This window comes from Anolis sagrei, chromosome 4 (genome assembly GCF_037176765.1).
Source record: "Anolis sagrei isolate rAnoSag1 chromosome 4, rAnoSag1.mat, whole genome shotgun sequence".
Classification (NCBI taxonomy): Eukaryota; Metazoa; Chordata; class Lepidosauria; order Squamata; family Dactyloidae; genus Anolis; species Anolis sagrei.
The window spans coordinates 184191552-184219517 of NC_090024.1; the positions used below are offsets into that span (position 1 = coordinate 184191552).

Below are 27966 nucleotides of genomic sequence, written 5' to 3' on the forward strand. Positions count from 1 at the left end.
TATGGTATTTATGCTGTTAGTATCCTCTGATGCTCATGTGAGGCCCTGCTGAGTCCCCCTTGTGGGGAGATGGGTGGTGTGTGTGTGTATGTATGTGTGTGTGTGTGTATGTATGATATGTTTGTGAGAGACTTGACCTTTAAAATGCTTGTTTGTGTCTCTTTAATATGTGTAGCCCAATACCATAAACTGTATCAAGCTCCAATATGATATTTAGTCGTCTTCCTGTTGAATATCTTCACTTCAGTAACTTCACACAAGCCTTTATTGTAAGAATTGAACAACGAAATGTTTTTTATGGATTCTCAGGCACATAAAGCATGATGGTTACACAGCCTTTTTCTTCACAGCACTTCCTGAATCTTGTTACAATCGATCTTTATTATTATGAACACATGAAACTGTTACTATATAACATTCAGAATCGCTTATCTTATGCCAACTTGGTTTAGTAACTTCCTTTTACTTTAAAATTTAATTTTTTCTCAGTCTCCTGACTTGGTATCCTAAATCTTGTAGTTCCTTCTTCTTATCAATAGTTTAACTGTAAATTTATTTCTCAAAGAATACTTTTCTCCTCAGTCCCACTGATACTTATGCACAGATTATCCTTTTATTTACTTCAGTTCTGCCACTGAAGACATGGTACAACACTGGAATTTTTTTTCCCCTAGCTCACAGGCTAGATTCTATTTCAAAATTGGTTCCTTTAACACTTTAAATATCAAGGCTGAAGATTTTAACTTATAACAGGAACCTCCTTATTCTAGCTCTCACATAGCTGGAGACATCTTCCCTTTAGCTCACCCGGCTAAATACATTTTTTTTGTCACACCAGAAGCTCCTGCAGTAGAAATGTATCCATTTCAGAAGAGCTAGGAGGAAAGGGGGCGGAGCGACTTGAGAAACTGCAAGTTGCTTCTGGTGTGAGAGAATTGGTCGTCTGCAAGGACGTTGCCCAGGGGACGCCTGGATGATTTTGATGTTTTTATCATCCTTGTGGGAGGCTTCTCTCATGTCCCCGCATGAGAAGCTGGAGTTGATAGAGGAAGCTCATCCACCTCTCCACGGATTTAAACCTGCAACCTGTCCTGCCGGCACAGGGGTTTAACCCACTGCACCACCGGGGGCTCCTGGCTAAAGACATATTTTTAAAATGTCCACTCTTCTCCTGTCAGTTAGCTCCGCCCCCTTTCCTCCTAGCTCTTCTGAAATGGATACATTTCTACTGCAGGAGCTTCGGCTTCGGTATTACAGCAATGCATCAACCAATTAGCTGTATTTAAGGCTGGCCTCTGCTTGCCATATACCAACATTAATAAACACATTCAAAACTTATATTATAATTAGATATTTCATTACAAACTCTATTTGTCTAGATTCAGTTTCAATTTAGTTTTTCTTTCATTCAGTGGAGACACACTATGCTTATTTGAAGCTGTTTTTGAACACATGGAGAAATATATTTGGGTATCATCAGCATACTGATAACACCCCGCCCCATGCCTGCAAATGATCTCTCCCAGCGGCTTCACATAAATATTAAAGAGCATTATGGATAGAATGGCACATTGTGGAATACTACATAGCAGCTACTTTTTTGAGGGGCAGCTATTCCCAAGCACCACCACCTGGAAACTGCCTGAGAGGTATGACTGGAACCACTGCAGCACAGTGCCTCAGATTTCCAGCCCCTCCAGGTGTTCCAGAAGCATACCATGGTTGATGGTATCGAAAGCCTATGAGAGGTCTAGATGCACCAACAGTGGCACACCCCCCCCCCTTGTTGGTGTTCAGATGGAGATCCTCCACTAAGGCAACCATAGCAGTCTCACCTCTGTATCCTGCTCTGAAGCCGGTTTGAAATGGTTCAAAAAGTGTGTGTCATCCAAGGCTGCGTGGAGTTGATTTGATTGAAAACAATACACTTTGTGATTTAAAAAGGCATCCTATTGTTATTGTCTCCAACCTCATTCTCTGTCCCTACATGCAATCAAATCTGAGTGTACAGAAAAAGGAAATCTCAGAAGCTCTTCCCCATCTGGATGAATGACAAGATTCAATGCCTGTCGCCTGATCTATCATATTGTCTCATCCAAACTAGTTTTGGAGCCTACAGACCTGGGAATGGTCTGGGCAGTTCATTGGCACTCCACACAATCAGGGGGAGTTTTGGGAATAATTGAGCCATTTCATTGTGCTGACGAGGATTTGGGGATGAGAACTGCTTGTGTCTGGCAGGGACTTGTGGAAAAATAATTTGCAAGATATTCATCAAGGGAACAACACTCCCACATATACCCTAAAACAGAGAAGACAGGAGGCACCAACATGTTAGGGTAAGTTTAGAGGAGTCCTCATTTTGTCTTTTAACTGGTAAAGAGACATCCTGTTTGAAAAGGATCAGGGCTAAAGCGATCCTTCAGAAAGATATTCCCAGGCTACACTATGTCACACAGCCAAACTAAAAAGGAAGAAGGCTCAGCAATTTTGTTGCCATATTGGTCTAATGTGGCTGCTATCCTCTCCATTTAAAAAATAAAATATAGGTTGAAAATCTTAGTTATTCTCATGCCCACAATCCAAGCAACTGGCAAACAGCACTTTTATGGGCCCTCCACAGCTGGGGGGGGGGGGGGATGAGGATTGTGGTCTTATATCCATGGCATTACCTACATCTACCCAGCTTGTAACTCTATCAAAAGAGAGAGAGAGAGAAAGAGAGAGAGATCAGATTAGTTTGGCATGACTTGTTTTTGATAAATCCGTGTTGACTATTAGCAATGACTGCATTTGTTTCTAAGTGTTTGCAGACCACTTCCTTAACAATTTTTTCCAGAATCTTGCCTGGTATCAATGTGAGGCTGACCGGCCGGTAATTGTTTGGGTCATCCTTTTTCCCTTCTTGAAGATTGGGACCATGGGTATTAATTAACAAGAAAATACATCTTTCTATAGGAATTAGAACAGTTAGGAGGAGGAGTGATTGCTTATCTGTGTTTGATGACATAATCCTCACATTTCAATACATTTCCTTCTTGGTTCTAAAAGCCTGACTTTTGTATGTCTATTTGTCTGTTAATATGATGTGCATATTCAGGTGAGCCATACATTTCCTCAAACCCTCCTCTCACCAATCACTACACATTCCACAATCAACAATGTTTCAAATAAATATGTATAATTTAAATACATCATACCCCTCTCTCCCTGTAACAGGATACCTTGTGCCTTTAGAACAGGAGGGAATTTATGGGGCCTTCCAAATGTTGGACATCAATCCCCAACAACCCATTGGTTTAGCAAGTATACAGAAAGATACAGCCAGTATTTACGTTTCCCTTTATGGATAAATTCTTCCCTTAAACATTTATTTATTTATTTACAGTATTTATATTCTGCCCTTCTCACCCCGCAGGGGACTCAGGGTGGATTACAATGTACATATACATGGCAAACATTCAGTGCCATTTAGACATACAATATATAGAGACAGACACAGAGGCAATTTAACATTCCGGCTTCATGAGGGTATGCTCAGTTTCAGCCACCGGGGGAGCTGCTGCTTCACCATCCACTTGTGACACCGAGCCCTTGATGGAGTACTTTCTCATTCTTACACACAGTGCTGGAAGGTTTTATGGTGTCATAAATTAGTTAAATAAGCCTCCCTGCATAAAGTGGTACCTAAATTTCCTACTTGACAGATACAATTATCTTTCGGGCTGCATAGGTCAACAGCAAGCTAGACTATTAATGGCCGGGTGCTTACTCTGACCCGGGCTGCCTTCGAACTAATGACCTCTCAGTCAGTAGTGATTTAATGCAGCTGGCTACTCTATAAATGTGTAAACTCGGAAGAGGCTAGCAGGCATTTTTTGCCCCTGTGTCCCACCACTGGACCTCCAACATCACTGGAAGTGATATCACATAAATTCTGTTTTCATTTCCACCCAATTTTGGAGATGTTAAATGATGGGGACGGTGTGTGTGTGTGTTTGGAAAGTTTAGCATGGTTGTACAACAAAAAAAACCCACTGTGCTTTGCAGCCTTTCTGACTGATTTGGGTGTGTTTGGGGATGGAAACTTGCCTCCCAAAGAAATATGTACATGGGTTTTTGTAAGGTTTTCAGGCTGGGTTTTTGTAAGGTTTATGGCTATGTTCCAGAAGCATTCTCTCCTTACATTTCACCTGCATCTATGACAGTTATCCTCAAAGGTTGTGAGGTCACAACCTCTGACGATGCCTGTCATAGATGCAGGCAAAATGTCAAGAGAGAATGCTTCTGGAACATAGCCATACAGCCTGAAAAACTTACAAAAACCCAGTGATTCTGGCCATGAAAGTCTTTGACAAAATATGTAGATGTTAAAGATTTGGAAGCTTTGAGGTCATAAATAGGGGTCCATAAATGAACGATTCATTTGGCCACTGTTTGTCCAACTCTCCCATAAACCTCATTCCACTGCCTTTGGGCAGAAAAGTATTATATTATTTCAGTCACTTCTCTAATAATCATCAAGACATAGAATTTGCAGTCTTCATTCCTGCTGCACCTCATGATACCATCTCTCCCTCAGTCTACCTCCCTTTTCCGTCAGGAATCACCTCTAAATAAAACACAGTCATGCTGTGTCAGGAATGTAAAATAGTTGGAAGCATGGAAGGATTACTCATAATAAACCAGCAGTCTCATTTGGCAAGCAAGTTTAGGGAGCAGAGCCCTCTACTGATCACCTATGAAATACACTCACTGGAGAAAATCCAGTTGCAGTAATTCAACACAGTTTTGTGTGATAACTGAAAATAAATAAGTGATGAAGTGGTCTACAGTCCACGGAAGCTTATGGCAGAAAAAAATGCAACAATTTAAGGTGCCCCAAAAATATCTTACGGTTTTTACCCTGCAAAGAAAGATTTTGCCATTTTCTTTTGCAAGATCTCACATTGAGATCCTTTCATAATCTCATGTTAGTCAACGGAGATCAATTGTGATCCACCGGAGACTTGGTGGATGATGTTAACAATAAACATCTGGCTAAGAGGCATGGCCAGAAACTTCTTTTGATTTCCATCCCCTGCTGTTCACTAGAATAGATATTCATTCAGTAGGAGTTGGTTTGACTTCACTGCACTCAATAAAAATTAGTGAGATTTTTGTGAAGTAGAAAATCCTAACATGGACCAAGGAGATTTGAAGTGAAGTGTTAAAAGGAAGATAATATCAAAACATGATTTTAAAATACCTGACATTAACTTAGTGGGCACTTAACTCTAAAAATATGGGACAAGAGGGTATTGAGTTTTGACTGGAATCCATTAGCTGAGGTCCCTGTGCAATGCACAAATCTTATAAAGATGCAATTATTTCATTTTTGAAGTTTTACTGCAAAAGGGAAGAAAACCTGCAAAAAGAGCTCTGTCATAACCATTATCCTTACAGCTCCATCAGGGACTCAAGGAATCAGTCTCCATAGTTACTGTGCAGGCATTCATTCCTTCTCTGGGTACCATAGCAACCCTGGATTTTGACTGGGGAGAAATCATTGGTCTTGCCTGCAGACTCATTTATTACTGCTGCAGTCAAAAGAAATCAAAAGACAAGAATGGATGTCAGGCTTCAGATTACTTGCAGAATTATTGAGAAGGAGCTAAAGGGACCTTTGTATACAAAGTGGTGCACACCCATTGACTGCCCTCTTTCCAGCATGAATCCCCCTTTGCACAATGCCTGGGGGCACTCTGTTGCACATAGGGGCACTTCAAGGGTGCCTGTTTAGTCCTGTGTCTCTGAAAGAGGGCAGGGGTTCAGGGACTGTCACTCACCCCTCACTCCCAGTTCAGTTTAGGGATTGGCCTGTTTTGTTGCTGGCACCTAGCTGTCTGGCTCTCACAAGTGGCATCTCTCACAGTGAAAGGGGAATGAGCAAGCTGGGAGTCTGCCAAGTGCTCTGAACACACACACACACACACAATCGGTTCAGCTATTACAACAGATGGGAACAGCAGTTGCAAGGGGCAACACTGACAGTTATTGGAACCTTCCTGGGGAGTCTATGGCTAAATCAAAGGTGGATTATTATTATTATTATTATTATTATTATTATTATTATTTTGTTCATTCGTTCAGTCGTCTCCGACTCTTCATGACCTCATGGAGCAGCCCACGTCAGAGCTCCCTGTCGGCCGTCACCACCCCCAGCTCCTTCAAGGTCAGTCCAGTCACTTCAAGGATGCCATCCATCCATCTTGTCCTTGGTCAGCCCCTCTTCCTTTTACCTTCCACTTTCCCCAGCATAATTGTCTTCTCTAGGCTTTCCTGTCTCCTCATGATGTGGCCAAAGTACTTCAACTTTGTCTCTAGTATCCTTCCCTCCAATGAGCAGTCGAGCTTTATTTCCTGGAGGATGGACTGGTTGGATCTTCTCGCAGTCCAAGGCACTCTCAGAACTTTCCTCCAACACCACAGTTCAAAAGCATCTATCTTCCTTCGCTCAGCCTTCCCTAAGGTGCAGCTCTCACATCCGTAGGTTACTACAGGAATACCATGGCTTTGACTAGGCGGATCTTTGTTGACAGTGTGATGTCTCTACTCTTCACTATTTTATCGAGATTGGACATTGCTCTCCTCCCAAGAAGTAAGCGTCTTCTGATTTCCTGGCCACAGTCTGCATCTGCAGTAATCTTTGCACCTAGAAATACAAAGTCTGTCACGGCCTCCACGTTTTCTCCCTCTATTTCCCAGTTGTCAATTATTCTTGTTGCCATAATCTTGGTTTTTTTGATGTTTAGCTGCAACCCAGCTTTTGCGCTTTCTTTTTTCACCTTGATTAGAAGGCTCCTCAGCTCCTCCTCGCTTTTGGCCATCAGAGTGGTGTCATCTGCATATCTGAGGTTGTTAATGTTTCTTCCAGCAATTTTCACCCCAGCTTTGCATTCATCAAGCCCCGCACATCGCATGATGTGTTCTGCATACAAGCTAAAAAGGTTGGGTGAGACTATGCAGCCTTGCCGTACGCCTTTCCCAATCTTGAACCAGTCTGTTGTTCCATGGTCCTTATTATTATTATTATTATTATTATTATTATTATTATTATTATTTTACTGACACAAAAACACAGTATGTCACAGCAAATTTATATATATATATATATATATATATATATATATATATATATATATATTGGGCTTGGTTGATCAAGAAAAAAATTGGTTCTAAACTCGCTTCGTTTCTAGGGGGTGCCAGCGTTTCAAATTTCAGAGGCCTTCCAAAATTTATGATTTTAAAATTTTGAAATTTCCGAAATTTCGTTAATTACGAATCGTTTCGTTTGTTTCGTTAATGGAAGGTGCCCTTCCCTCCCTCCAGAAACATTAAAATCTCACAGTTTCCCTTCCATCCCTTGCGGCAGAAGGGAGAGGTGGGCGTGGCCAAGCACAGAGCTTCTCGGAGGCCTTGCCCCCAGCCACCTCCAAGCAAGGAGCCCTGTGCTTGGCCACTCCCAGCTCTCCCTTGGACAGCTGGCCAGGGAGGAGAAGAAAGGTGATGGATTTTAAAAGTGTTGGTTTTTAAATCTGTCACCTTTCTTCTCCTCCCTGGCCAGCTGTCCAAGGGAGAGCTGGGAGTGGCCAAGCACAGGGCTCCTCAGAGGCCTGTTCCTAAAGGCCACGCCCCCATCATTTACAATTCACTGGTGGACATCGTAAGGAAGATGGGGGCGTGGCTTTGTTATTGCAAAAACACTTCCGGGTTCCCAGAAAGCCTCAAAATCGCTTCTAATTATAAAAAAAATAACAAATAAAAAACAAATAACGAAAATAATGATCTGGATCAACCAAGTCATATATATATATATATATATATATATATATATATATATATATGCTGGATTTCATATCACAAAATTACAAGTCGAACACTTCCCAAGGGTCTAGGATCCAAGTAAGGTGGCCTTTTGCAGTTGACAGATCATGATTTTGTCAATGTTTATTGTTTCCAAATGCCAGCTGAGATCTTTTGGCACGGTGCCCAATGTGCCAGTGACCACTGGGACCACCTGTACTAGTTTATGCCAGAGCCTTTGCAGTTTGATTTTGAGGTCTTTATAATGATTGAGTTTTTCCTGTTGTATTATTATTATTATTATTACTATTTATTTGCAATATTTGTATACCATCCTTCTCAACCCCAAAGAGGACTCAGGGTGGTTCACAGTGTTGGCAACAATTCAATGGATGAGAATTCTTAACTTTCAAATCAGTTTAAAGCTACCATAGCTGTCCTTTGCTATTGTTAGTGTTGGACTCTCTTTTCACCACTGCTATGGCTTGTACCTCAGGTGGAGGGAGGGGTGTGGATAAGCATTCAACACAGCCAGTCTAGGTAATGGCTTGTGGCAATCACACAGTCTCAGAAAAAGGCCATGGCAAACCAATTCTGCACAAATCATATCAAGAAAACCCAGTGATAGGCATGCCCTTAGGGTCACCATGGGTCAGAAATAATTTGAAGGCAAATAGCAGAACTTAGAGTTAATACTGGTGCCCTTTCCATACAGCTGGATACAATCCCACATTTTCTGCTTTGAACTGGAATATATTTCAGTGTAGACTCAGATAACCCAGTTCAAAGCAGATAGTGTATTGTGGGATTTTCTGCCTTGATATTCTATGTTATATGGCTGTGTGGAAGGGCCCTGGGAATTCTAAAAATCTAATTTTAATCCATTGATCCATAAGAATTATGAGACGAGAAAGAAGTATACGTGTTTGCATTACTTTTTACCAAACAACATGACAAATAGTGGCCTTTGTGTTGGGTGACATTTCAGTGCTACCAGCATTTCCTACTAGGTGGCACTATAGGGATGAGGAAGGGGTGTGGAGGTTCATATCTGTTACAGGCAGGCAGCTCGGTATTTTAATTAAACATCAATCTAACTGTGGTTTTGTGATAGAAACTCTTGGTTTGGAGCAAAGAGAACAAGCAAAGGAGAAACAATCCTGAAACAAAGATCCAGCTGTTGCTTAGAACACATTTTTAAACAGCTTTGGAGAAGATGCCCCCAAATTTGGATAATTAAACACATTACAACGAAGATCCACATAGTCAAAGCAATGGTATTCCCCATAGTAACTATGGATGTGAGAGCTGGACCATAAGGAAGGCTGAGTGAAGGAAGATAGACACTTTTGAACTTTGGTGCTGGAGGAAAATTCTGAGAGTGCCTTGGACCACGAGAAGAACCAACCAGTCCATGCTTCAGGAAATAAAGCCCTACTGCTCATTAGAGCGAAGGATATTAGAGGCAAAGATGAAGTACTTTGGCCACATCATGAGAAGACAGGAAAGCTTAGAGAAGACAATGATGCTGGGGAAAATGGAAGATGGGCCGACCAAGGGCAAGATGGATGGATGGTATCCTTGAAGTGACTGGCTTGACTCTGAAGGAGCTGGGGGTGGTGACGGCCGACAGGGAGCTCTGGCGTGGGCTGGTCCATGGGGCCACGAAGTGTCAGAAGCGACTGAATGAATAAACAACAAACACACATGCTGTTACTGTAATTCCATAAGTTTAATTCCTGAAGACTTCTCTGTTATTGCAAAGAAGTTGCTAGATTCATAGGGAGAAACAAGGAGGGAAGTACGATAGCGCCAGCTCCACTGGCTGCCAATTAGCTTCCGAGCACAATTCAAAGTGCTGGCTTGACCTATAAAGCCCTAAACGACTCCGGCCCAGTTTACCTTTCCGAAAGGATTCTCCCCTATGAAAAAGTAAAAGAAAGTAAAAGAAAGAGTAAAAGAAAGAATTCAGAAAAGGATTGCAGAATTTCACCTAATATACAAATGCTCTGTGCTATTTTAATCACCAGGAAGGTTGTCCCTAAATCATAGCATGAAGGATTGCCGTTTTCTACCACAAAATTCACACTGCCCAGTTTTTATCTACTGTGTTTTGCTTGTTTTGGCACAGCAGGTCATGGAAACATATAAAGAAAATTGGTCTTTGAACAGATTTCAGTTCTATAAAATGTCATCTGTTTGATTTCAAGACATGTTCACTCCCAGTCATTGCCAGCAGATGGCACTAAACAAATGAGTGGTAGCCTCAGTTTGCCAAGAATATCTTGGCTCTGATAACTATGCTGTATTTTTTGCCAGCATTCACAGGCCAAACATACCTACGTACATAGATAATCTCAAATAAACACACTGAGTTTCTTATTTTTCTGGCCACACATTGTCCCCTAAAACATAAGTTTTCCTGCAGCTGAAAGAATGGCCAGCCCACTGGCCTTTTGCCTTTCTGAAAACGAAAATATTTCATGTTTCAAGTATTATGAAATATTGAGTAATCTCAGAAAAACAGCTGGGATCAAACTTGAGTCTGCTCCTGCTCGTTAGGTTAAACTAGACCTGATCAGAATTTATCCTTAATATAGGAATGGGAGAGCAGGGGGCAATGTACTTGTCTATAGGTGAGCATGGAGTTAGGGAGGCAAGGGGACCATTTGAGCTCAACCTGGAATCATACATTTATTTATGCATTCATGTTAATGTACACAAAGTAAACACACATTCTGTTAGTCAACAAAGGATTTAGAATAATCTGACTACAACTGAGGCTGCCTGACAACATTGGCTTCCCTGTATTGCTCTAGATGAGATTTGTTTTACTGAATCAATGAGATTTACATATATGTAGTTCAAAGGGTCAGCTGTAGCTGGGGCAACCTCATATCTTCCAACACACCCAGGTAATTTTTTGCTATTGCACTTTTTCAGAGACCATTTTCTGTTCTCCTACTCCCCCTTTCACTCATTGCCTTCAACTTATTTCAGTTGCCTCAGAATGAGTTCAAAGTGCAAATGTAGTTTACATTCAGTCAATTCAGCAGTGGGAAGAGGAGAGACAGAGCAATTTTTTATCCTTCCCTGCTGGAGCAAACTGCTGTAAATTCTTTTCACCCATGTATTCTTCCTCATTTTGAACTTTGACATCTTGACCTCTTTCTGATATTCCTTAGCCACATGTGCCACACTTTTGATCTGTGAAAGCCTGGCGAGTTGTAACCTTTGCAGACTTCAGGTAAAGGTAAAGGTTTCCCCTGACATTAAGTCTAGTAGTGTCCGACTCTGAGGGGTGGTGCTCATCTCCATTTCTAAGCTGAAGAGCTGGCGTTGTCCATATCCTAGGTCATGTGGCCAGCATGACTGCATGGAGTGTCGTTATCTTCCCTCAGAAGCGGTACCTATTGATCTACTCATATTTGCATGTTTTCGAACTGCTAGGTTGTCAGAAGCTGGGGATAAAAGCGAGAGCTCACCTTGCTTCCCGGATTCAAAACATCAACCTTTCGGTCAGCAACTTCAGCAGCTCAGCGGTTTAACCCGCTACACTACCAGGGGGCTCTGTGTTGTTGATTCGTTCAGTCATTTCCGACTCTTCGTGACCTCATGGACCAGCCCACACCAGAGCTCTCTGTCGGCTGTCACCACCCCCAGCTCCTTCAGAGTCAAGCCAGTCACTTCAAGGATGTCATCCATCCATCTTGCCCTTGGTCGGCCCCTCTTCCTTTTTCCTTCCATTTTCCCCAGCATATCTGTCTTCTCTAAGCTTTCCTGTCTTCTCATCATGTGGCCAAAGTACTTCATCTTTGCCTCTACTATACTAAACTAGAATTCTATAAACTTGCAGACCTCGTTTATAGAATTCATGTTGTTTGTTTTACCAGACATATTCTTCATTACTATTCTGAAGCCACTCTCCTTCCTTTCTCCACCATAAGAACCCTGCATCCAAAAATGCATGAATAATTCATATGTAAAACTATTTTTTATGCTTTACAAAGAATACTAATGTATTTTCTTTCTCTATGACATATCATATATGCAGAGGGAATGGAGAGAGAGAGAAAAGCTACTTGTTTTTCAGATTCCGATTTGCCAGTGTCATTAGATTGGTAGAATGGTCTACTATTCTGTACATTTTCCCAGTTCTGTTAGGTCTTGCTTGTGAAAAGTTGAGAGCTAAGAGATAATATAGTACATGCAGAGTGTTATGCATCTCTGTTGCTTATCCTTGCAGGTAGATGCCAAGCCCTGTGGAGAAGATGCTATGGGTGCTAAATGAGCGTAGAGAAGGGGGACAAAAACAACTGAGCAGTTCAAGAGAGAAAGGGGGAATGCGATTCCTCTGCCTCTTTCACATAGGAATTGAAAGAATGTGATTCCTCTGCCTCTTTCACACAGGAATTGCAATGGGGCTGAGGGCCCTTCTACAGTGCCATATAATCCAGATTATCAAAGCAGATAATCCACATTATGAGTCTACATTGCCATATAATCCAGTTCAAAGCAGGTCATCTGGATTTTATTTGACAGTGTAGAAGGGACCTGAGAGACTGTTCTCCGCCTTCCTTTTTCCATTGTTGCAGAGCAACAGTTTATGAAGCTGTGAAGATGATGGTTTTTAAAGGATACAAGTTGCTAGAGAAGAGCATGCAAGATTCTACTCAGAATATTATCTGGCAATTCATGCAGCAGCCTATTGCTGTTACTCTATTTCTTTTGGTATTGATTGTAGCAAAATGCAGGAACTATGTAGAAGTAGAACAGTCAGCTAAGGGATAGAAGGTCATTTTTAAATATGAGAAGAACATTTTGCACAATTCAGGGTGAAAAACTTGTTTCATAATAGCTGATGTAAGAAGTGCCTGGCAATAACAATGTGAAAATTGATGTGAGGTGTCCAGTCTCCCCTAGAACTCCCCATAGTCATCTCTTCCCTCCTTCCTGCCTAAGGAACTCTTTGAGATTGCTGCTCTCCATCCAAGTATCTATCCAAGTTTCCAAAATGAAGAAATTCAATCTGGAACACATTTCATTGCCAATGTTATTATAAGGACAAAGATGTCAGAAAACACCAATACATTCTGAAATGATGTATTTGTGTTCATCTGGATTGCAATGCCTCTTTGTTTAAATGTTGTTGTTTATTCATTCAGTCACTTCCGATTCTTCATGACCTCATGGACCAGCCCACGCAAGAACTCCCTGTCAGCCATCATCACCCCCAGCTCCTTCAAGGTCAAGCCAGTCACTTCAAGGATACCATCCATCCATCTTGCCCTTGGTCGGCCCCTCTTCCTTTTTCCTTCCATTTTCCCCAGAATCATTGTCTTCTCTAAGCTTTCCTGTCTTCTCATGATGTGGCCAAAGTACTTCATCTTTGTCTCTAGTATCCTTCCCTCCAATGAGCAGTTGGGCTTTATTTCCTGAAGTATGGACTGGTTGGATCTTCTCACGGTCCAAGGCACTCTCAGAACTTTCCTGCAACACCACAGTTCAAAAGCATCTATATTCCTTTGCTCAGCCTTCCCTAAGGTCCAGCTCTCACATCCGTAGATTACTAAGGGGAATACCATTGCTTTAACTATGCGGATCTTGGTTGCCAGTGTAATGTCTCTACTCTTCACTATTTTATCGAGATTGGTCATTGCTCCCCTCCCAAGAAGTAAACTACTTCTGATGTCCTTGCTGCAGTCTGCATCAGCAGTAATCTTTGCACCTAGAAATGCAAAGTCTGTCACTGCCTCCACGTTTTCTCCCTCTATTTGCCAGTTCTCAATCGATCTTGTTGCCATAATCTTGGTTTTTTGATGTTTAAATACAACCCAGCTTTTGCACTTTTTTCTCACCTTGATTAGAAGGCTCTTCAGTTCCTCCTTGCTTTTGGCCATCAAAATGGTATCATCTGCATATCTTAGGTTGTTAATGTTTCTTCCAACAATTTTAACCCCAGCCTTGCATTTGTCAAGCCCCGCACATTGCATTATTGCATAAATGTTGAATAGGTTGGGTGAGAGTATACAACCCTGCCGTATGTCTTTTTTTGGTTTAAATTTATTTATTTATTTATTTATTTGCTGCATTTGTTGACCGCCGTTCTCAGCCCTAGGACGACTCACGGCGGTGTACAACATATAAAAACACAGTTTACAATAAGCAATAGCACAACAGATTATCAACATAACTATCAATAATACAACAATCATAAATAAATAAGGATTGATGCCTTGTTGTGCCGCTGGAGCTTGAGCACCTCAATGATGCCACGAGCAAAACCGTGAAGGGACACCCAAGATGGGGCAGTCATGGCAGAGAAGTCAGACCAAGTGCAATCCCTGGGGAAGGTAATGGCAACCTACCCCAGTATTCTTGCCAAGAAAACTAAATGGACCAGTACAACCAGAGACATGTCAGTATGCCATCGGAAGATGGGACTCCCAGGTCGGAAGATGGTCAAAATGCTATTGGGGAGGAGCAGAGGATAAGTTCAACTAGCCCCAGATGTGATGACACAGCTAGCTCAAAGCTGAAAGGAAGGCTAGCGGCCGACGGTGCTGGAGGGGAACGACGAATTCGGTGTTGTAAAGATCTTGGTTTAAATATGTGTTTGTTAATATTCATATACAATTTTTTGGAGCTCCTGAGGCTCTGCTTTAGTGCACTAATTTATGAGGACTATCCTTTCATTGTTTGTACACTTCCAAATGCTCCTGAAAGTGACCATGAGGAACAAAGCATGTGAATGCATATGGAGGAAAATGAACAGGTATGTAGCAGCAGTGTACTGGGCACACAATTTATATTAATATACCATTTTGCAGTTTTGTTTCCCTCCCACCACAAAATTCATGTGGGTTTTCCTGTATTTCTGGTCTGATGTTTGCATCATCCAGTGGTTGCCAAAGAAAATAGCATGAGCAGTGCCAGCAGTGAAAGAATGCTTATAAATTAAAGAGAGGGAAGAAAAGAAAATATTTTACTATTTAAGAATATGTATTTTTCAGTTAAAGCAGTGGGAGTTCTTGGTCAACCTACCAGATTGTTGTCTTATGGGAGGGCCATTATAAATATGCCAGCTAAATTTGTAATTAGAGGTGGGCTCAGTAAAACTGTGTTCCCAAAAAACAAGTTAGACTTTTTCCACCTGTGTCATGGCCCCAATACAAAACAAGGTCATCTGTGACTGGTATGGAAAATATATCAAAATAATATGCACCAACAAAGGCAAAGATGCATTTAATACAAATATTGAAAGGGTATTCTTTCTGGACTAGAACTCCAGGAATCTGGCAGCTGTAGTCCAAAAATGAATATTTCTAAACTCTTACCTGTATTAATTGATTTCTAGAGTGAGAGATGAGAATTCTGTTTTCTTCTGATATTATTGCACTCTAGATGTTATTTCACTTTGAGTAAAAAAGCCAGTGGTACTAGATGCAGTCATGCTGGCCACATGACCTTGGACAATGCTGGCTCTTTGGCTTAGAAATTGAGATGAGCACCAATCCCCAAAGTTGGACACAACTAGACTTAATGTGAGGGGGAAACCTTTACCTTTAAAAAGCCAATGTGACTTTAAGTTGTACCAGTAGGAGTAAATTGAGGAAATATATAGTGTCACTCTATTCTACTTTAGCCAGACCCTACATGTGTCCAGAAGAGGGCAACCAAAATGGTAATATGTTCAGAAGCTATGTCCTATGAGGCACAGTTAAGGATCTGGGTTTGTATAGCTTGGAGGAAAAAGATTAAGAAGGGAAACAATAGGCATATTGGGAATATCCCATTGAAAGCAAAACAGGTTTGCTTTTTGCTGCTCCAGAGACTCACGGCCTCATCAGACAGGCAAAATTGCCCGTCGTATGATGCTGTCTCTTCACTTGCATCACAGAGCCCACTGCCTCCCATCCCACAATATAGATCTACTGCCGGTGGGGCTCCGTGGTGCAAGTGAAGAGGGAACATTGTAAGCTGCCACCATGGCAACATAAGAGACTTCCTGTGTTGCATAGGCAATAATGGGGGAAAGCCAGGCAGTGGACACTTCCCCCCCCCCCCCCACCATGGGATGGAGTGAAGGGGAAGCCAGGCGATGCAGGGCAAGGGGTAATGGGTTCCTTACATTCCATGTCGGGCCCTGCTGGATTTGCCATGATGTGTGGCAAATCCCACTGTTAATGTGATGAAGTCTTAAGGGACCATCCATACAGGCCAAATGAAGTGGCATATGAATGATCATCGTCATTGCTGATGCTTGCCGAAGCGCCAGTACAATTCAGGGAATGGAAGTGGGAAAGGGGGATTGATCCCTCCTTTCCACCACTCTGCTCTCTGAGTTGTGCTGGCACTTTGGCAAGTGTCAGCAATGGGAAAGGAAGGGGCAATCTCTCCTTTCCCTTCCCTCCTTCCTGAGTTGAGCTGGTGCTTTGGCAAGTGCCAGCAGTAACAATGAATGATGACCAAGAGCAATTTCATGCTCCATGGGCACTGCTATAATGGCAATAGGACAGTGACAATAAAGGTGGCCATCCAGTGATGCCAAACTGGATTCGGAGCTACTGAATGGTGTGGACTCCCTCCTGTCTCTGCAACAGCTTGGAGGCTGGCTGTGTAGATTCCTTTAGGGTTGATCTGGAGCCATTCACTCCAGATGATCCCTGAGATATATGCCGCATGTAAATGCACCCTAGGACATGAATCAATAGATTCACATAACAGGGGGAAAGTTTCCACCTGAACATGAGGAAGAACTTCTTGATGACAAGAGCTGTTTGTTCATAGGAGAGACCAAAGAGCAAAAGGTGTGGTCCCTGCATCACGAAACTGTAAAGCCAGGATATTAATTGCTCCCTGCCTCTCCGACCCCTCCCAGCTCTTGTCATTATTAAAGCTTCCCTGCGCAGAGGGGACAAAGTCTGAACTTGGAGCCATGCATAGGTGTTGCTCCATTCCTGGTCTTCTTACAGATGTTTTGCCAAGCAGAGGAAGGTCTATGGTGATTCTAGAGTAGGAACTCGCATCAGCAATCCAGAGCGTAAGTTGTTTTGCTATGATCTTGTTTCTCAATTTGACCAGTTCGTAAATCATGCAGTGGGAGCCAATCCCAGTTTCAGAGAGTTCTGATGTGATTGATCATCCTGAGGTTTAACATCAGGGAGTATATTTGGGAGTGTGGTGTTGTCTTATAAAGAGAGGATGGATTATTCACAGCTGGGAAAAGAGATGAACTGAAATTAGAATTTTCAAGGAAATTGGTTAAATGTGTTAAATGTGTAACAAAACAAAAACAACAACAACATACACACACTAACATGATATAAGAATTATCATGGTGTAGTATTTTGAGCATTAGGATTACCATATGTCAGGAAACAAACTGAAGGCACACAATGATGTCCTACCACAATCTCCTACCATTTATAATGTGCTCTTTGGTATTATGTGCCATGAAGTTGACTTCAGCATATGGCAATTTCACAAATGGGAAGTCTCCAAGAGATCCTCTTATAAACAGCCCAGGCTGGGTCTTAATTATTTGGGGCCATGATTTCTTTAATTGAGTCACTCCATCTTGATTTGTTGTGTGCCTTATTATTTCTGTCTTACGACAACCTTGTCACAGGATTTTCTTGGCAAGATATGTTCAGAATGGGTTTTTCATTGCCTTCCTCTGAGGCTAAAAAAGTGTGGCTTGTGCATCTTCATGGCCAAGCAGGGATTCAAACCCTGGTCTCTAGAGTCATAACCTAGCACACAAACCATGACACCACAGTGGCTCATATCCATTTATTTCTCTTTTTGGCAGTCCATAGAATTTGAAGGACACTCTATACTGAATCTGAAATGGTGGATAGCAATTTATGTGTCTAATGAAGTGTGCTATTACTCATGAAAGCTCATGCTATGATAAATTTACTAATCTTTGAGATACTGCAGCCCTCCTCATATGTATGCCTTTCAAGCAAAGGGAAGTGGCACTTTCATTTATAATCTGCTCCCCGATAACAGGATGGATTTCTATCTCATTGGTAACGTGTATCTGTTTATGACACAAAAAGATAATAAGTTCAGTCCTTGTCCTCCCCATAAGATCAACTAATCGCAAAAGGGAACAGCCCTGAGAAATTAGCTAATTGTTGCATGTTAATATAGTTAACAATAGTGAGCTAGACCAACCAATATAATATGAGACACAGGACCCTTTCACACTACACAGATCCAATGGAATCTTGGGGTTTGTAGTTTGGTGAGCACAAGAGTTCTCTAGATCATAATTTGTAATGCTCCTCTCTAATTGCAGAACCCAGGATTCCCAGGGATGTTGCCGTGGCATGGCAGTTAAAGTGGAACCTAGTGGTACAACTGTGTAATGTGCTACAATGGCAGTATGTCTTATACAACACTTCTTGTACACAAATATCCCAAACTCTACCCATTCCTGGTTTACAACTGCATCTCAGATATTGGAAGGCTGAGAAGAAACACATGGCTTGAAGCTGAAGAGCTGCCATAAGGCAGATATTGTATAAAGGAATAGCACAAGACTAAACTGAATAGAAACATTTGATCATCAGATAAATTCCAGAGGAGTCAAAAATGTCAGTGATAGTTGATCCACACAAAGAAACTTTATAGTAGAAGGTCTCATTAATTATTTCAGTTGACTTGTCTTATCATCCAGAGGATGATGCAAAGCACAAGATACATACTTCATGAAGGTACAAGATAAAAGATCTAAATTATATAAATGCCACAAGTTACACAGTACCACAACTTTAATGATAGCATCCTTAGTCTTGTAGCTACAAACCTGTCTTATGCATATGGTAAATATAAAATGGAGAATACTCTTGATCACTTTGTCAGTTGCATAAAGTGTCATGCTCAGTTGAGAGGGAATTGATTGAAAATGTGTACCACTTATGTATATCTTTTTAAACACTTGGTGGACCCAATAAAAGGCATGTCCCAGCTCTTGCCCTTAAATTTGAAACATTGAGCCTAAAAGATTCTTGATGAAGTGATCTATAGGCTGCCAAAGCTTGTGCCAAGGAAAAGTACTTAGTCTTTAAGGTGCTCCAAGATTTTTGGCATTCTTGCTGCCCATCTCAACATCACCTGATGGAAAATGTTACAAATACCAGATTTGCAGTATATGCCATAACTGTATTAAAAGTTGAAATGTGTAGAAAGTCAGTATGTGTATAAATAACCAGATTGTAGAAAGTAAGCTTAGTGACTGTGAAGTGGAATTGAGATACATTCAATGTGCAGTAAACCAAAACTCAAGCAACTAGAACTCTCAAGCAACTGGCAAAAAAATTGAAGAAATAATATTTCAATAAAATAGCTTTTTTATAATACAGAAAAACAGTAAAACTTTAAGTTAAGTTTGTCTTTATTTCTCTTAAATTGCTTTTAATTACTGTATTTCAATACTAATATCAAGTAAATACAGAGTTTATAGTATGGTATAGTATGGAGTATATTATTCGTTCAGTTTAAAATTAACTCTCAAGCAACTAGATACTACATTTATCTAGCATCTAACAATGCCCATGGATGCCAGTTTGGGAGTCCATTGTATAAAATATCTGTAGAAATTTTGTGGAGTGAAATACAAAGGAAAAATGAAAGCAAGACCATCCAATGAAGTTTTGCTTGTTTTTCCTCTGTTGTTTTCTTTTTCATTTCTCTTTCCTTTTATTTTCCCTTTATCCTACCTCCCAACATATTTAACTGATTATTAAGTCTTTTGCTGTATGTCCCACAAGTGTACATCGCTTTGGCAAGTAACTGGCTGTATTGCATATTCACAACACAATCCAAAATCTAATAATTATTTACATGGAAAATGTTGATTTTAAAAAATAGTTTTTACATTATTTTTATTGATACACAAAGATACAATAAAATTAAAAAGTAAGGTTGTTTTTGTTTTTTGTTTTTTACAATAGGTGAGAAAATAAAAGGGCTAAAATAGCATTGCCTCACCCCTCAGCTCAGGTTATGGCTTCTAAGTTAGGCTATTGATTGCTTTGATTGTTGATTGTTAATGGTTGTGTTTTTATGATGCTTTGTATTTGAATTTTATTGTGTTCTATTTTAATTTCTGTCCATGAAAATCCATGAAAATTCACTGAATGACACTTTAGGTCTCAGACGAAGGCAACAACAAACCTCTTATGAACACATCTTGCCAAGAAAACCCATGATAGATTTGCTTTAGGTTCACCATAAGCCAAAAATGATTTGAAGGCACACAACAACAACAACAACAACAACAACAACAACATGGGGAGAGGGACATGACAAGGCTGGTTCTTTATCTTTTCCTCCCTACTGTCACATTTTGTTTATCCTCCCGCAACATGGAGGCTGGGGAGTAAAACAGCCAACATCTGCTCACTTTCTTGCTCGCAGTTTTAAAAAGTTGTTAAGGAGACAATGAGAATAATGAGGTGTTGGAAAAGGTAGGCATTGGAAAAGGTCAGAACAGGATTTCTTGCATGCCCAATACTTCTGTTTATTTTTCTCATCTAACCCTATACATGGGATCTTACAAACCTTTGAAACGTATGATCATAAAAACCTTGTAATTAGACCTGGTCTCTTTCTTAGGATCTTTGGTTCTGTCTCCCTCTTCTTAGCCTTGTCTCACTTCTGCTTCCTCTCTCCTCTCACCTCCAGCATGTTTCACTCCTCCATCAGTCATGCCTATGTCAGTGCAAAGCTACTAGTGCACTTTTAAGTTTGTAATCTACAACTGCCTACCTAATTTTTTTTGGAGTTCGCAAGGGAACTCCAAAAACACAGAGTAATTGTAGAATGCTTTGTTGGCTATTTTGCTAAATGAAGATGAATTCCTAACAGTTTTAGTTTTCATACTTTTTAGGGGGGGGGGGGGCTAACACCCTGTGAAAAACTAATCCTCAACATGAAGGACCTCAGAGGCAATGTGGTGCAGTGGTCCGAGAGTTGGACTTGAACTCCAAGAGACCATGGTTAAACATGGTAAATCAGAAGCCCATCCATCCAGGCTTTATGGACTCCCAAAAATCCATAAGGACTCCACCCCACTCAGACCCATCGTGAATGCCATTGGATCCCCCACATACGACCTAGCAAAATTTCTTGCTGCACAGTTACAAAGCCATATTGGGCTCACTACACATTACATCGAGGACTCAGCCCACTTCATAGAAAAAATCAGCAATCTCAAGCTAAATACCAACGACAAACTGATCAGCTTCGATGTGGTATCTCTATTTACCATGGTCCCGGTAGCAGACACCATGGCACTCATCAACCAGAGGTTCTCAGAAGACATCACGGCTCTGTTTCACCATTGCCTCACCACCAGTTACTTTCAGTGGGACAATGAATTCTACGAACAGAAAGATGGAGTAGCTATGGGGAGCCCTCTCAGCCCGGTCATAGCTAACTTCTACATGGAACACTTTGAAAAACAAGCCCTGGAGACAGCAACCAAAAAGCCCATGATATGGTTCAGATATGTGGATGACACCTTCACCATTTGGAGCCATGGAGAAGAAGAACTCAACAGGTTCCTGGACCATCTTAACAGCATCCACCCAAACATCCAGTTCACCATGGAAAAAGAAAATAAAGGAAGACTGCCTTTTCTAGATGTCCTAGTCATCCGCAAACCAGATCAACAATTGGGTCACACCGTCTACAGAAAACCCACACACACGGATAGATATCTACATAAAAACTCCAACCATCACCCAAGTCAAAAAAGAAGCACCATTAAAGCCTTGGCAGACTGTGCAAAAAGAATCTGCGAACCCCACCTCCTCCAAGATGAACTGAACCACCTCAACTGGGCTCTCCAGGCCAATGGATACTCCACCTCAGACATCAGAAGAGCTGCAAGACCAAGAACAAGCCACGAGAGTAAAGATGAAGATCCACCCAGAGGAAAAGTGTTCCTGCCATACATCAAGGGAACCACTGACCGCATAGAGAAGCTGATGAGGAAACACAACATACAAACAATCTACAAACCCACCAAGAAAATCCAACAAATGCTACGTTCAGCAAAGGACAAGAGGGATCCTCTCACCTCTGCAGGAGTCTACCGTATACCATGCAGCTGTGGACAAGTCTACATAGGGACCACCAAACGCAGTGCCCAGACACGCATCAAGGAACATGAAAGGCACTGCAGACTACTTCAACCAGAGAAGTCAGCCATAGCAGAGCACCTGATGAACCAGCCTGGACACAGCATATTATTTCAGAACACAGAAAGGCTGGACCACACCAACAACCACCATGTCAGACTACACAGAGAAGCCATTGAAATCCACAAGCATGTGGACAATTTCAACAGAAAGGAAGAGACCATGAAAATGAACAAAATCTGGCTACCAGTATTAAAAAACTCTAAAATTACAACAGCAAAACAACAGAGAGGAAACAACCAGGCACAGATTAACACCTCCCAGCAAGAGAGTTTCCCAGGCTCAAACAGGCCTTCAAATGCTAATGAAGGTGATCAGCTGAAACATTCACACCTAACTGCAGCAGGGAAGAGCTCCTTGCCCCACCCCAGCCATTCCACAGATATATAAACCCATTGTCCTATTTCCAACAGACCTCACTACCTCTGAGGATGCTTGCCATAGATGCAGGCGAAACGTCAGGAGAAATGCCTCTAGAACATGGCTCTATAGCCCGAAAAAACCCACAAGAACCTAGTGATTCCAGCCATGAAAGCCTTCGACAATACATGGTTCAAATACTTTCTTGGCCATGAACTTTTCCTAAACTATTACATTTTGCAACCTGGGAGCAAATCCTCTCTGAAGAAATCCTGCCAAGAAAACCCTATGATAGGGTGGCTATAAGCTGAAGTCAATAGCAAAGCAGCTATTGTCTTCTAACTGGCCAGAAACAGAATCCTGAGGTGCCTAGCAGTGCAACTAGCCGTGCAACTTGAGAAGAATCTTAGGGCTAAAGTCTAGTACTCACAGCTCAGAGGGGACCAAATGATCATCTAGAGAGTAGTGATGGAGGTAGAAGTACAGAGACCTGGCATGAGCACTTGGGCTCAGAGGGGAGGGGCATGGCAAAACTTACCCTGCTTTCTACACCATCCCGCTTTTGTTCTTATTTTTAAAAATACTTAATTGTTATGAAGTTGAGGTTTGACCACATGTCTCGTTACAGATACAGCATTGTTTTGTGTGTTCTTTTCCCATTGCAAAATAAATGACCCTTTCTTTCCACAAAATGGTGCTTATATTTAAATATGGGGTGGCAGTAATAGAAAAATTAATTCTGTAAATGAAATAGTACTAAACTATCGAAATCCACGTGGGTCTAAAATGGCCAAGCAGCACAAATTCTCATCTATGGCCCCTACAATAACACAAGTCAGTAAGTAAAATACAGTGTAATGCAGATAACAACAGTTTTATATCACACCCATTTACTTCTCTTATGCTGTGATTTCAGTCCTTTCCACGAATATCTCTTAAACATTGAGCTGAACTGTCATGAACATCTAGCTTGAATTTTAATATCATCTGCAGGACCTGAACTCAAGAAGATGGCAAATCGTTTTGGCCATAGGGATGACATTTATTACAGGTAAGTCCATGCAGTTCTAAGGAGCCATCTGATTATTGCTTTTTATTGTAGTATGACTGTTTTGAGAAGATTTTTAACAATTGATTTGAAAGTGGATACAACTGATTTTAATATTTGTGTATATTTATAGTTTGTTTTATATTCCGGCATTGAATGTTTGCCGTATACAGGGGCGGCTCGTCCATTACGCGAAGTAAGCAGCCGCAGAACACTTTTTTTTGCCAGGGGCGCAGAGGTGCCTCTGTAAATGCCCCTCGACTGCCATTTGAGGAGCGCCCCCTCAGCTCACAACAGCCGAGGGGGAGCCTCGGCTTTCTTGCCTCGCTGCCGGGTGATCTTCTTCACAAAGGGGCCGGGCCCTTGAGCCCCACCTAGCCCCTCTCATTCCTGCTCCACCCGGCCACTGGGTGCGCGAGCAGAGCAGGCACTCAATCGTTCTCTGCATTCGATCCCTTCCCCATGACCGGCTCCCTTTCCCGATCCCCCGGCTCTCCACCCACCTCCTCTCCTCTCCCCAATCTGTGGGTGGGCCAAGGGGTGGAGCAACCGCACGTGGCCCGCTTTGGGTCCGGAGGCATGTTTGAAAGTCAGGAGAAGAGGCAACTTTTGGTCGGGGTCTTCAGGCATGCCTCCAGACCCAAAACGAGCCAGGCAAGGGAGCAAATGTGGCAAGTGTAGTTACTGGGATGTATAGTTCACCTACAATCAAAGAGCATTCTGAACTCCACCAATGATGAAATTGAACCAAATATGGCACACAGAACAACACGACAAACAGAAAATATATATCAATGATTGGTTGGGGGTGGGGCGCCAAAATACTGTTTGCTTACCATTGAAAATTACCTAGGGCCGCCTCTGGCCGTATACATACATGTTGTGCTCTGCCCTGAGTCCCCTTTGGGGTGAGAAGGGTGGAATATAAATGCTTTAAATAAATAATAAATAAATACTATTGTAGAGGACACTACTTAATACAATAAACTGTTTTTCAGATTGTAGCCTTCTTTGCATGTGGCTTCTTTCCTTTTCAAAAGATTTTTATTCTGCCAACATCAGGCTTTTGATTACTCATCCTGGATTGTTCTCATTTCTTGGCATTTACTTTAGGTGGTCTCATTCTGTCAGAATCATACATCATCATGTTTGTAGAAGTTTTCATTCTCAGGGTCAGGGCTTTCATTTAAAACAGCACTTTTTGTTGCACTAGAATGTGCATTGCAGTTAATTATGACTTGCATAATATACAATCTGAACTTCAGCTTTGAATGTAAAGAAGAATCCTCTTACAGACTAGTAGGGTTATTCTATTTTACTTGAGGGTAAGTCTCTGGGTCTAACAATAGAGGCAACTGAGAGGATCATTGAAATATTTGCTTTTGTAGGTAAGAGTCATCTGCCAACGTAGTTATGCTTGAAAAAGTTTTAACACCCAGTGATTTGGCTGTCACATAACTCTGTTACTTTTGAGTATTAATACAGATTCAAATAGCTGGTACTCAACTATGGCATTCATCCAGCTGGTGATGTCACTGCCTACTGATCGAATCATACGATCTGTGCATGACAAAAGTAAGAAAAGAACTTCAAAAACATAAAGAGATTTTAAAGATTCTACTTAAGTCCTTTTGAATAGTTTATATTTTCAGTGCTAAAATTAGTTAATCATAGAATTATAGAGGTATAAGAGACCACAAAGGTCACCCAGCCTAAATCCATTCTTCCATGTAGGAATACACAATCAAAGGACTCCTGACAGATTGCCATCCAGCATATGTTTAAAAACCTCCAGAGAATAAAATTCCTCCATGCTCTGAGGCAGCATCTTCTAGTCTAACAGCTCTTACCATCAGGAAGCTCTTTCGGATGTTTAGGTGGAATCTCTTTTCCTGTAGTTTGAACCCATTGCTCTGTGTCCTACTCTCTGGAGCAGAAGAAAACAAACTTGCTCCTGCTTCATTAGGGCATCATTTTAAATATTTAATCATGGTAATCATGCCACCTATGAACCTTTTCTTCTTTTGCTTTAACATATCCAACTCTCTAATATGCTTCTCATAGGAGTTTCTTGCAAACCATCTTTCAACCAACAAGCTCAAAGCATGTCTCTTTTCCCTCACATTTTAATCTTTACAATAGCCTGTGAGGTACATTAAGTAGTGTGATGACAACTTTACATCACTTTCATTTTATGAGGCTCCCAACTGAGTAGAGGTTGAGTAAAAGGCAGGCCCGTAGCCAGGATTTTGTTTCCGGGGGGGGGGGGGGGCTCATTTTTTTCAGGGGAGGTTTGGGGGGGCTGAGTTTCGGGGGGGGGTGAGTCTGAGTGAAAGAGGATCTAGCCTAGCAAACCATTTGTATCATTACCCCAATACCCCCATACATATGGGATATATTGAGTATGGTGATCAGATCATGATATGAATAAACATAACAGTTTAAATAATGCACCAGTAAGGCCTTTTCGTGAACCACCATGAGAATTTGGGGGGGGGGGGGGGGGGCTGAAGTCCCTCAAGCACACACACCCCCCCCCCCCCCCCGGCTACATGCCTGGTAAAAGGTATAATAGTTTGGTGCAAGGGTTCCAACTTACACAAGCCACCTCATTGCTGATTCTGTTTCCAAAACCTGGAGCCAGTCTGAGAAAAATAGGACATGTGTAGTTCAAGACAGAAGTTGTGATCAGTATGCATTACACCCCAGGACATCTACATCGAAGGGATACATTAATTTCTCCAGAGCTTGAAAAGTTATTGTTTTGGACCACAATCCCAATAATTCTACAGTCAGCATGGATTGTAATCATGATGGCTGAGATATGAGTCCCTAGGTCTGAAAATTTGTAAAATATTTCAAAAACTTGGAGGCATATCAGACTGATGTATCTGTTTGCATTTTCACAGTGAAAGTGAAAGCAACTCCAAGAGAACCAACAGCATGTCCAGGCCAAGTGGAAAGTCCATATACCGTAAGGCCAATCTTTTTCCTTTTCTTTTGTTCCATGTTTCTAGTGTTTCTGGTTTATCAAACTGTAATTTCATCATCTCAAAGTTTTCATCAGTGTTGTTGCTTATTCTTTGCCCAGAATTTTCATCCAGGAAGAAGAGGAGAAGGAGGAGATTGGGAGGTGGGGGTGTCAATATTCACTGCCATATAATGCAATTTGAAACTGCATTATATGGTCAGTGTATTATTATTATTATTATTATTATTATTATTATTAAACTTTATTTATACCCCGCCACCATCTCCCCACAGGGACTCAGGGCGGCTAACATGAGGGAAAGCCCAACAAATACAATAAACAAAATAAAATACATACAGCAGATAATAACTCAAATAAAATACAAACAATAAAAGAAAAATAACGAAGTGGGATAAAAACAATCTGGCTGCTGAATGTTGGACCAATTGAAGTTTCCAGTCCATCTTCAAGGGCAGCCCCACGTAGAGTGCATTGCAACAGTCCAATCTAGAGGTGACTAAAGCATGGATCACCGTGGCCAAATCAGACTTCACAAGGTACGGTCGTAGCTGGCGCGCAAGTTTTACTTGTGTGAAAGCCCTCCCAGCCGCCGCCAACACCTGGGCATCAAGTGTCAGTGCTGATTCCAGGAGTGCAACCCCATCAAGCACAGGTTGCCACCCTATATCCCGATTTGACATGCGATTGACCTGGAGGACCTCTGTCTTGTCAGGATTAATCTTCAACTTGTTCACCTTCATCCAGACCGCAAGAGCAGTTGGGCACTGGTCCAGTATCCGAGGAGCTTCCTTGGATTTTGGTGGAAAAGAGTAATAGAGTTGGGTGTCATCTGCGTAGAGATGGCACCGAACTCCAAAACTCAGGATGACCTCATGTAGCTGTTAAAGAGCATGGGGAACAGAATGAAACCTGGTGGGACCCCACAGGTCAATGACCAGGGGTCCGAGCATTGTAGACTTAGATGATGCAGTTAATTACATTGAATTGCATTACTTAAATCTACACTGACCAGATAATGCAGTTTCAAAACAATCTAGAATACTGCTACTTGTGCATATGAAACTAGGAAAGATCTCATACCTCAGGCAAAGTCTTTGATATTTGAACATACGTGCAACTCTTGCCATATAATGCATCTGACAATGGCAGATTGCTTTTTTCATGCCACACCTTTTATTTTGTTCTCACAGATCAGAGGAAGAGTTACACTGAAGCTGTGATAAAGCAACAACATGAATGCCAACACCGGGTGGAGGTAGGAGACATTTGATGGAGCACAGCATGTTTCATTCTATTGTGTCTAATTTCAGTAAATGTGTGTATATACAAACCATGGGGCAGAATCAAATTTATCTCAAAAATAATCCTTAATTCATAATCCATTCAATTACAATTGGATCCTGCCAACTAAAAAAAATCCACCAATTAATCAGTTGAGGTTATTGTTGACTAACTACTAATCAGATTAATTAAATTTTAATTACTGATAATATTACATTTTA

At 41.4% G+C, this 27966-nt stretch overlaps 1 protein-coding gene across 2 annotated transcripts in view; it reads left to right on the forward strand.

Annotated features, from left to right (window-relative positions):
- The window catches only part of EPS8L3 (EPS8 signaling adaptor L3), a 61675-nt gene that overhangs the window by 15187 nt on the left and 18522 nt on the right, over positions 1–27966 (forward strand). For both annotated transcript variants that reach the window (XM_067467949.1, XM_060773257.2), the window contains 3 exons: positions 23418–23475; positions 26382–26446; positions 27655–27719. In XM_067467949.1, the coding sequence (XP_067324050.1) occupies positions 23435–23475; positions 26382–26446; positions 27655–27719 (171 nt within the window). In that variant the 5' untranslated portion in view covers positions 23418–23434. The remainder of the gene's footprint in view (positions 1–23417; positions 23476–26381; positions 26447–27654; positions 27720–27966) is intronic.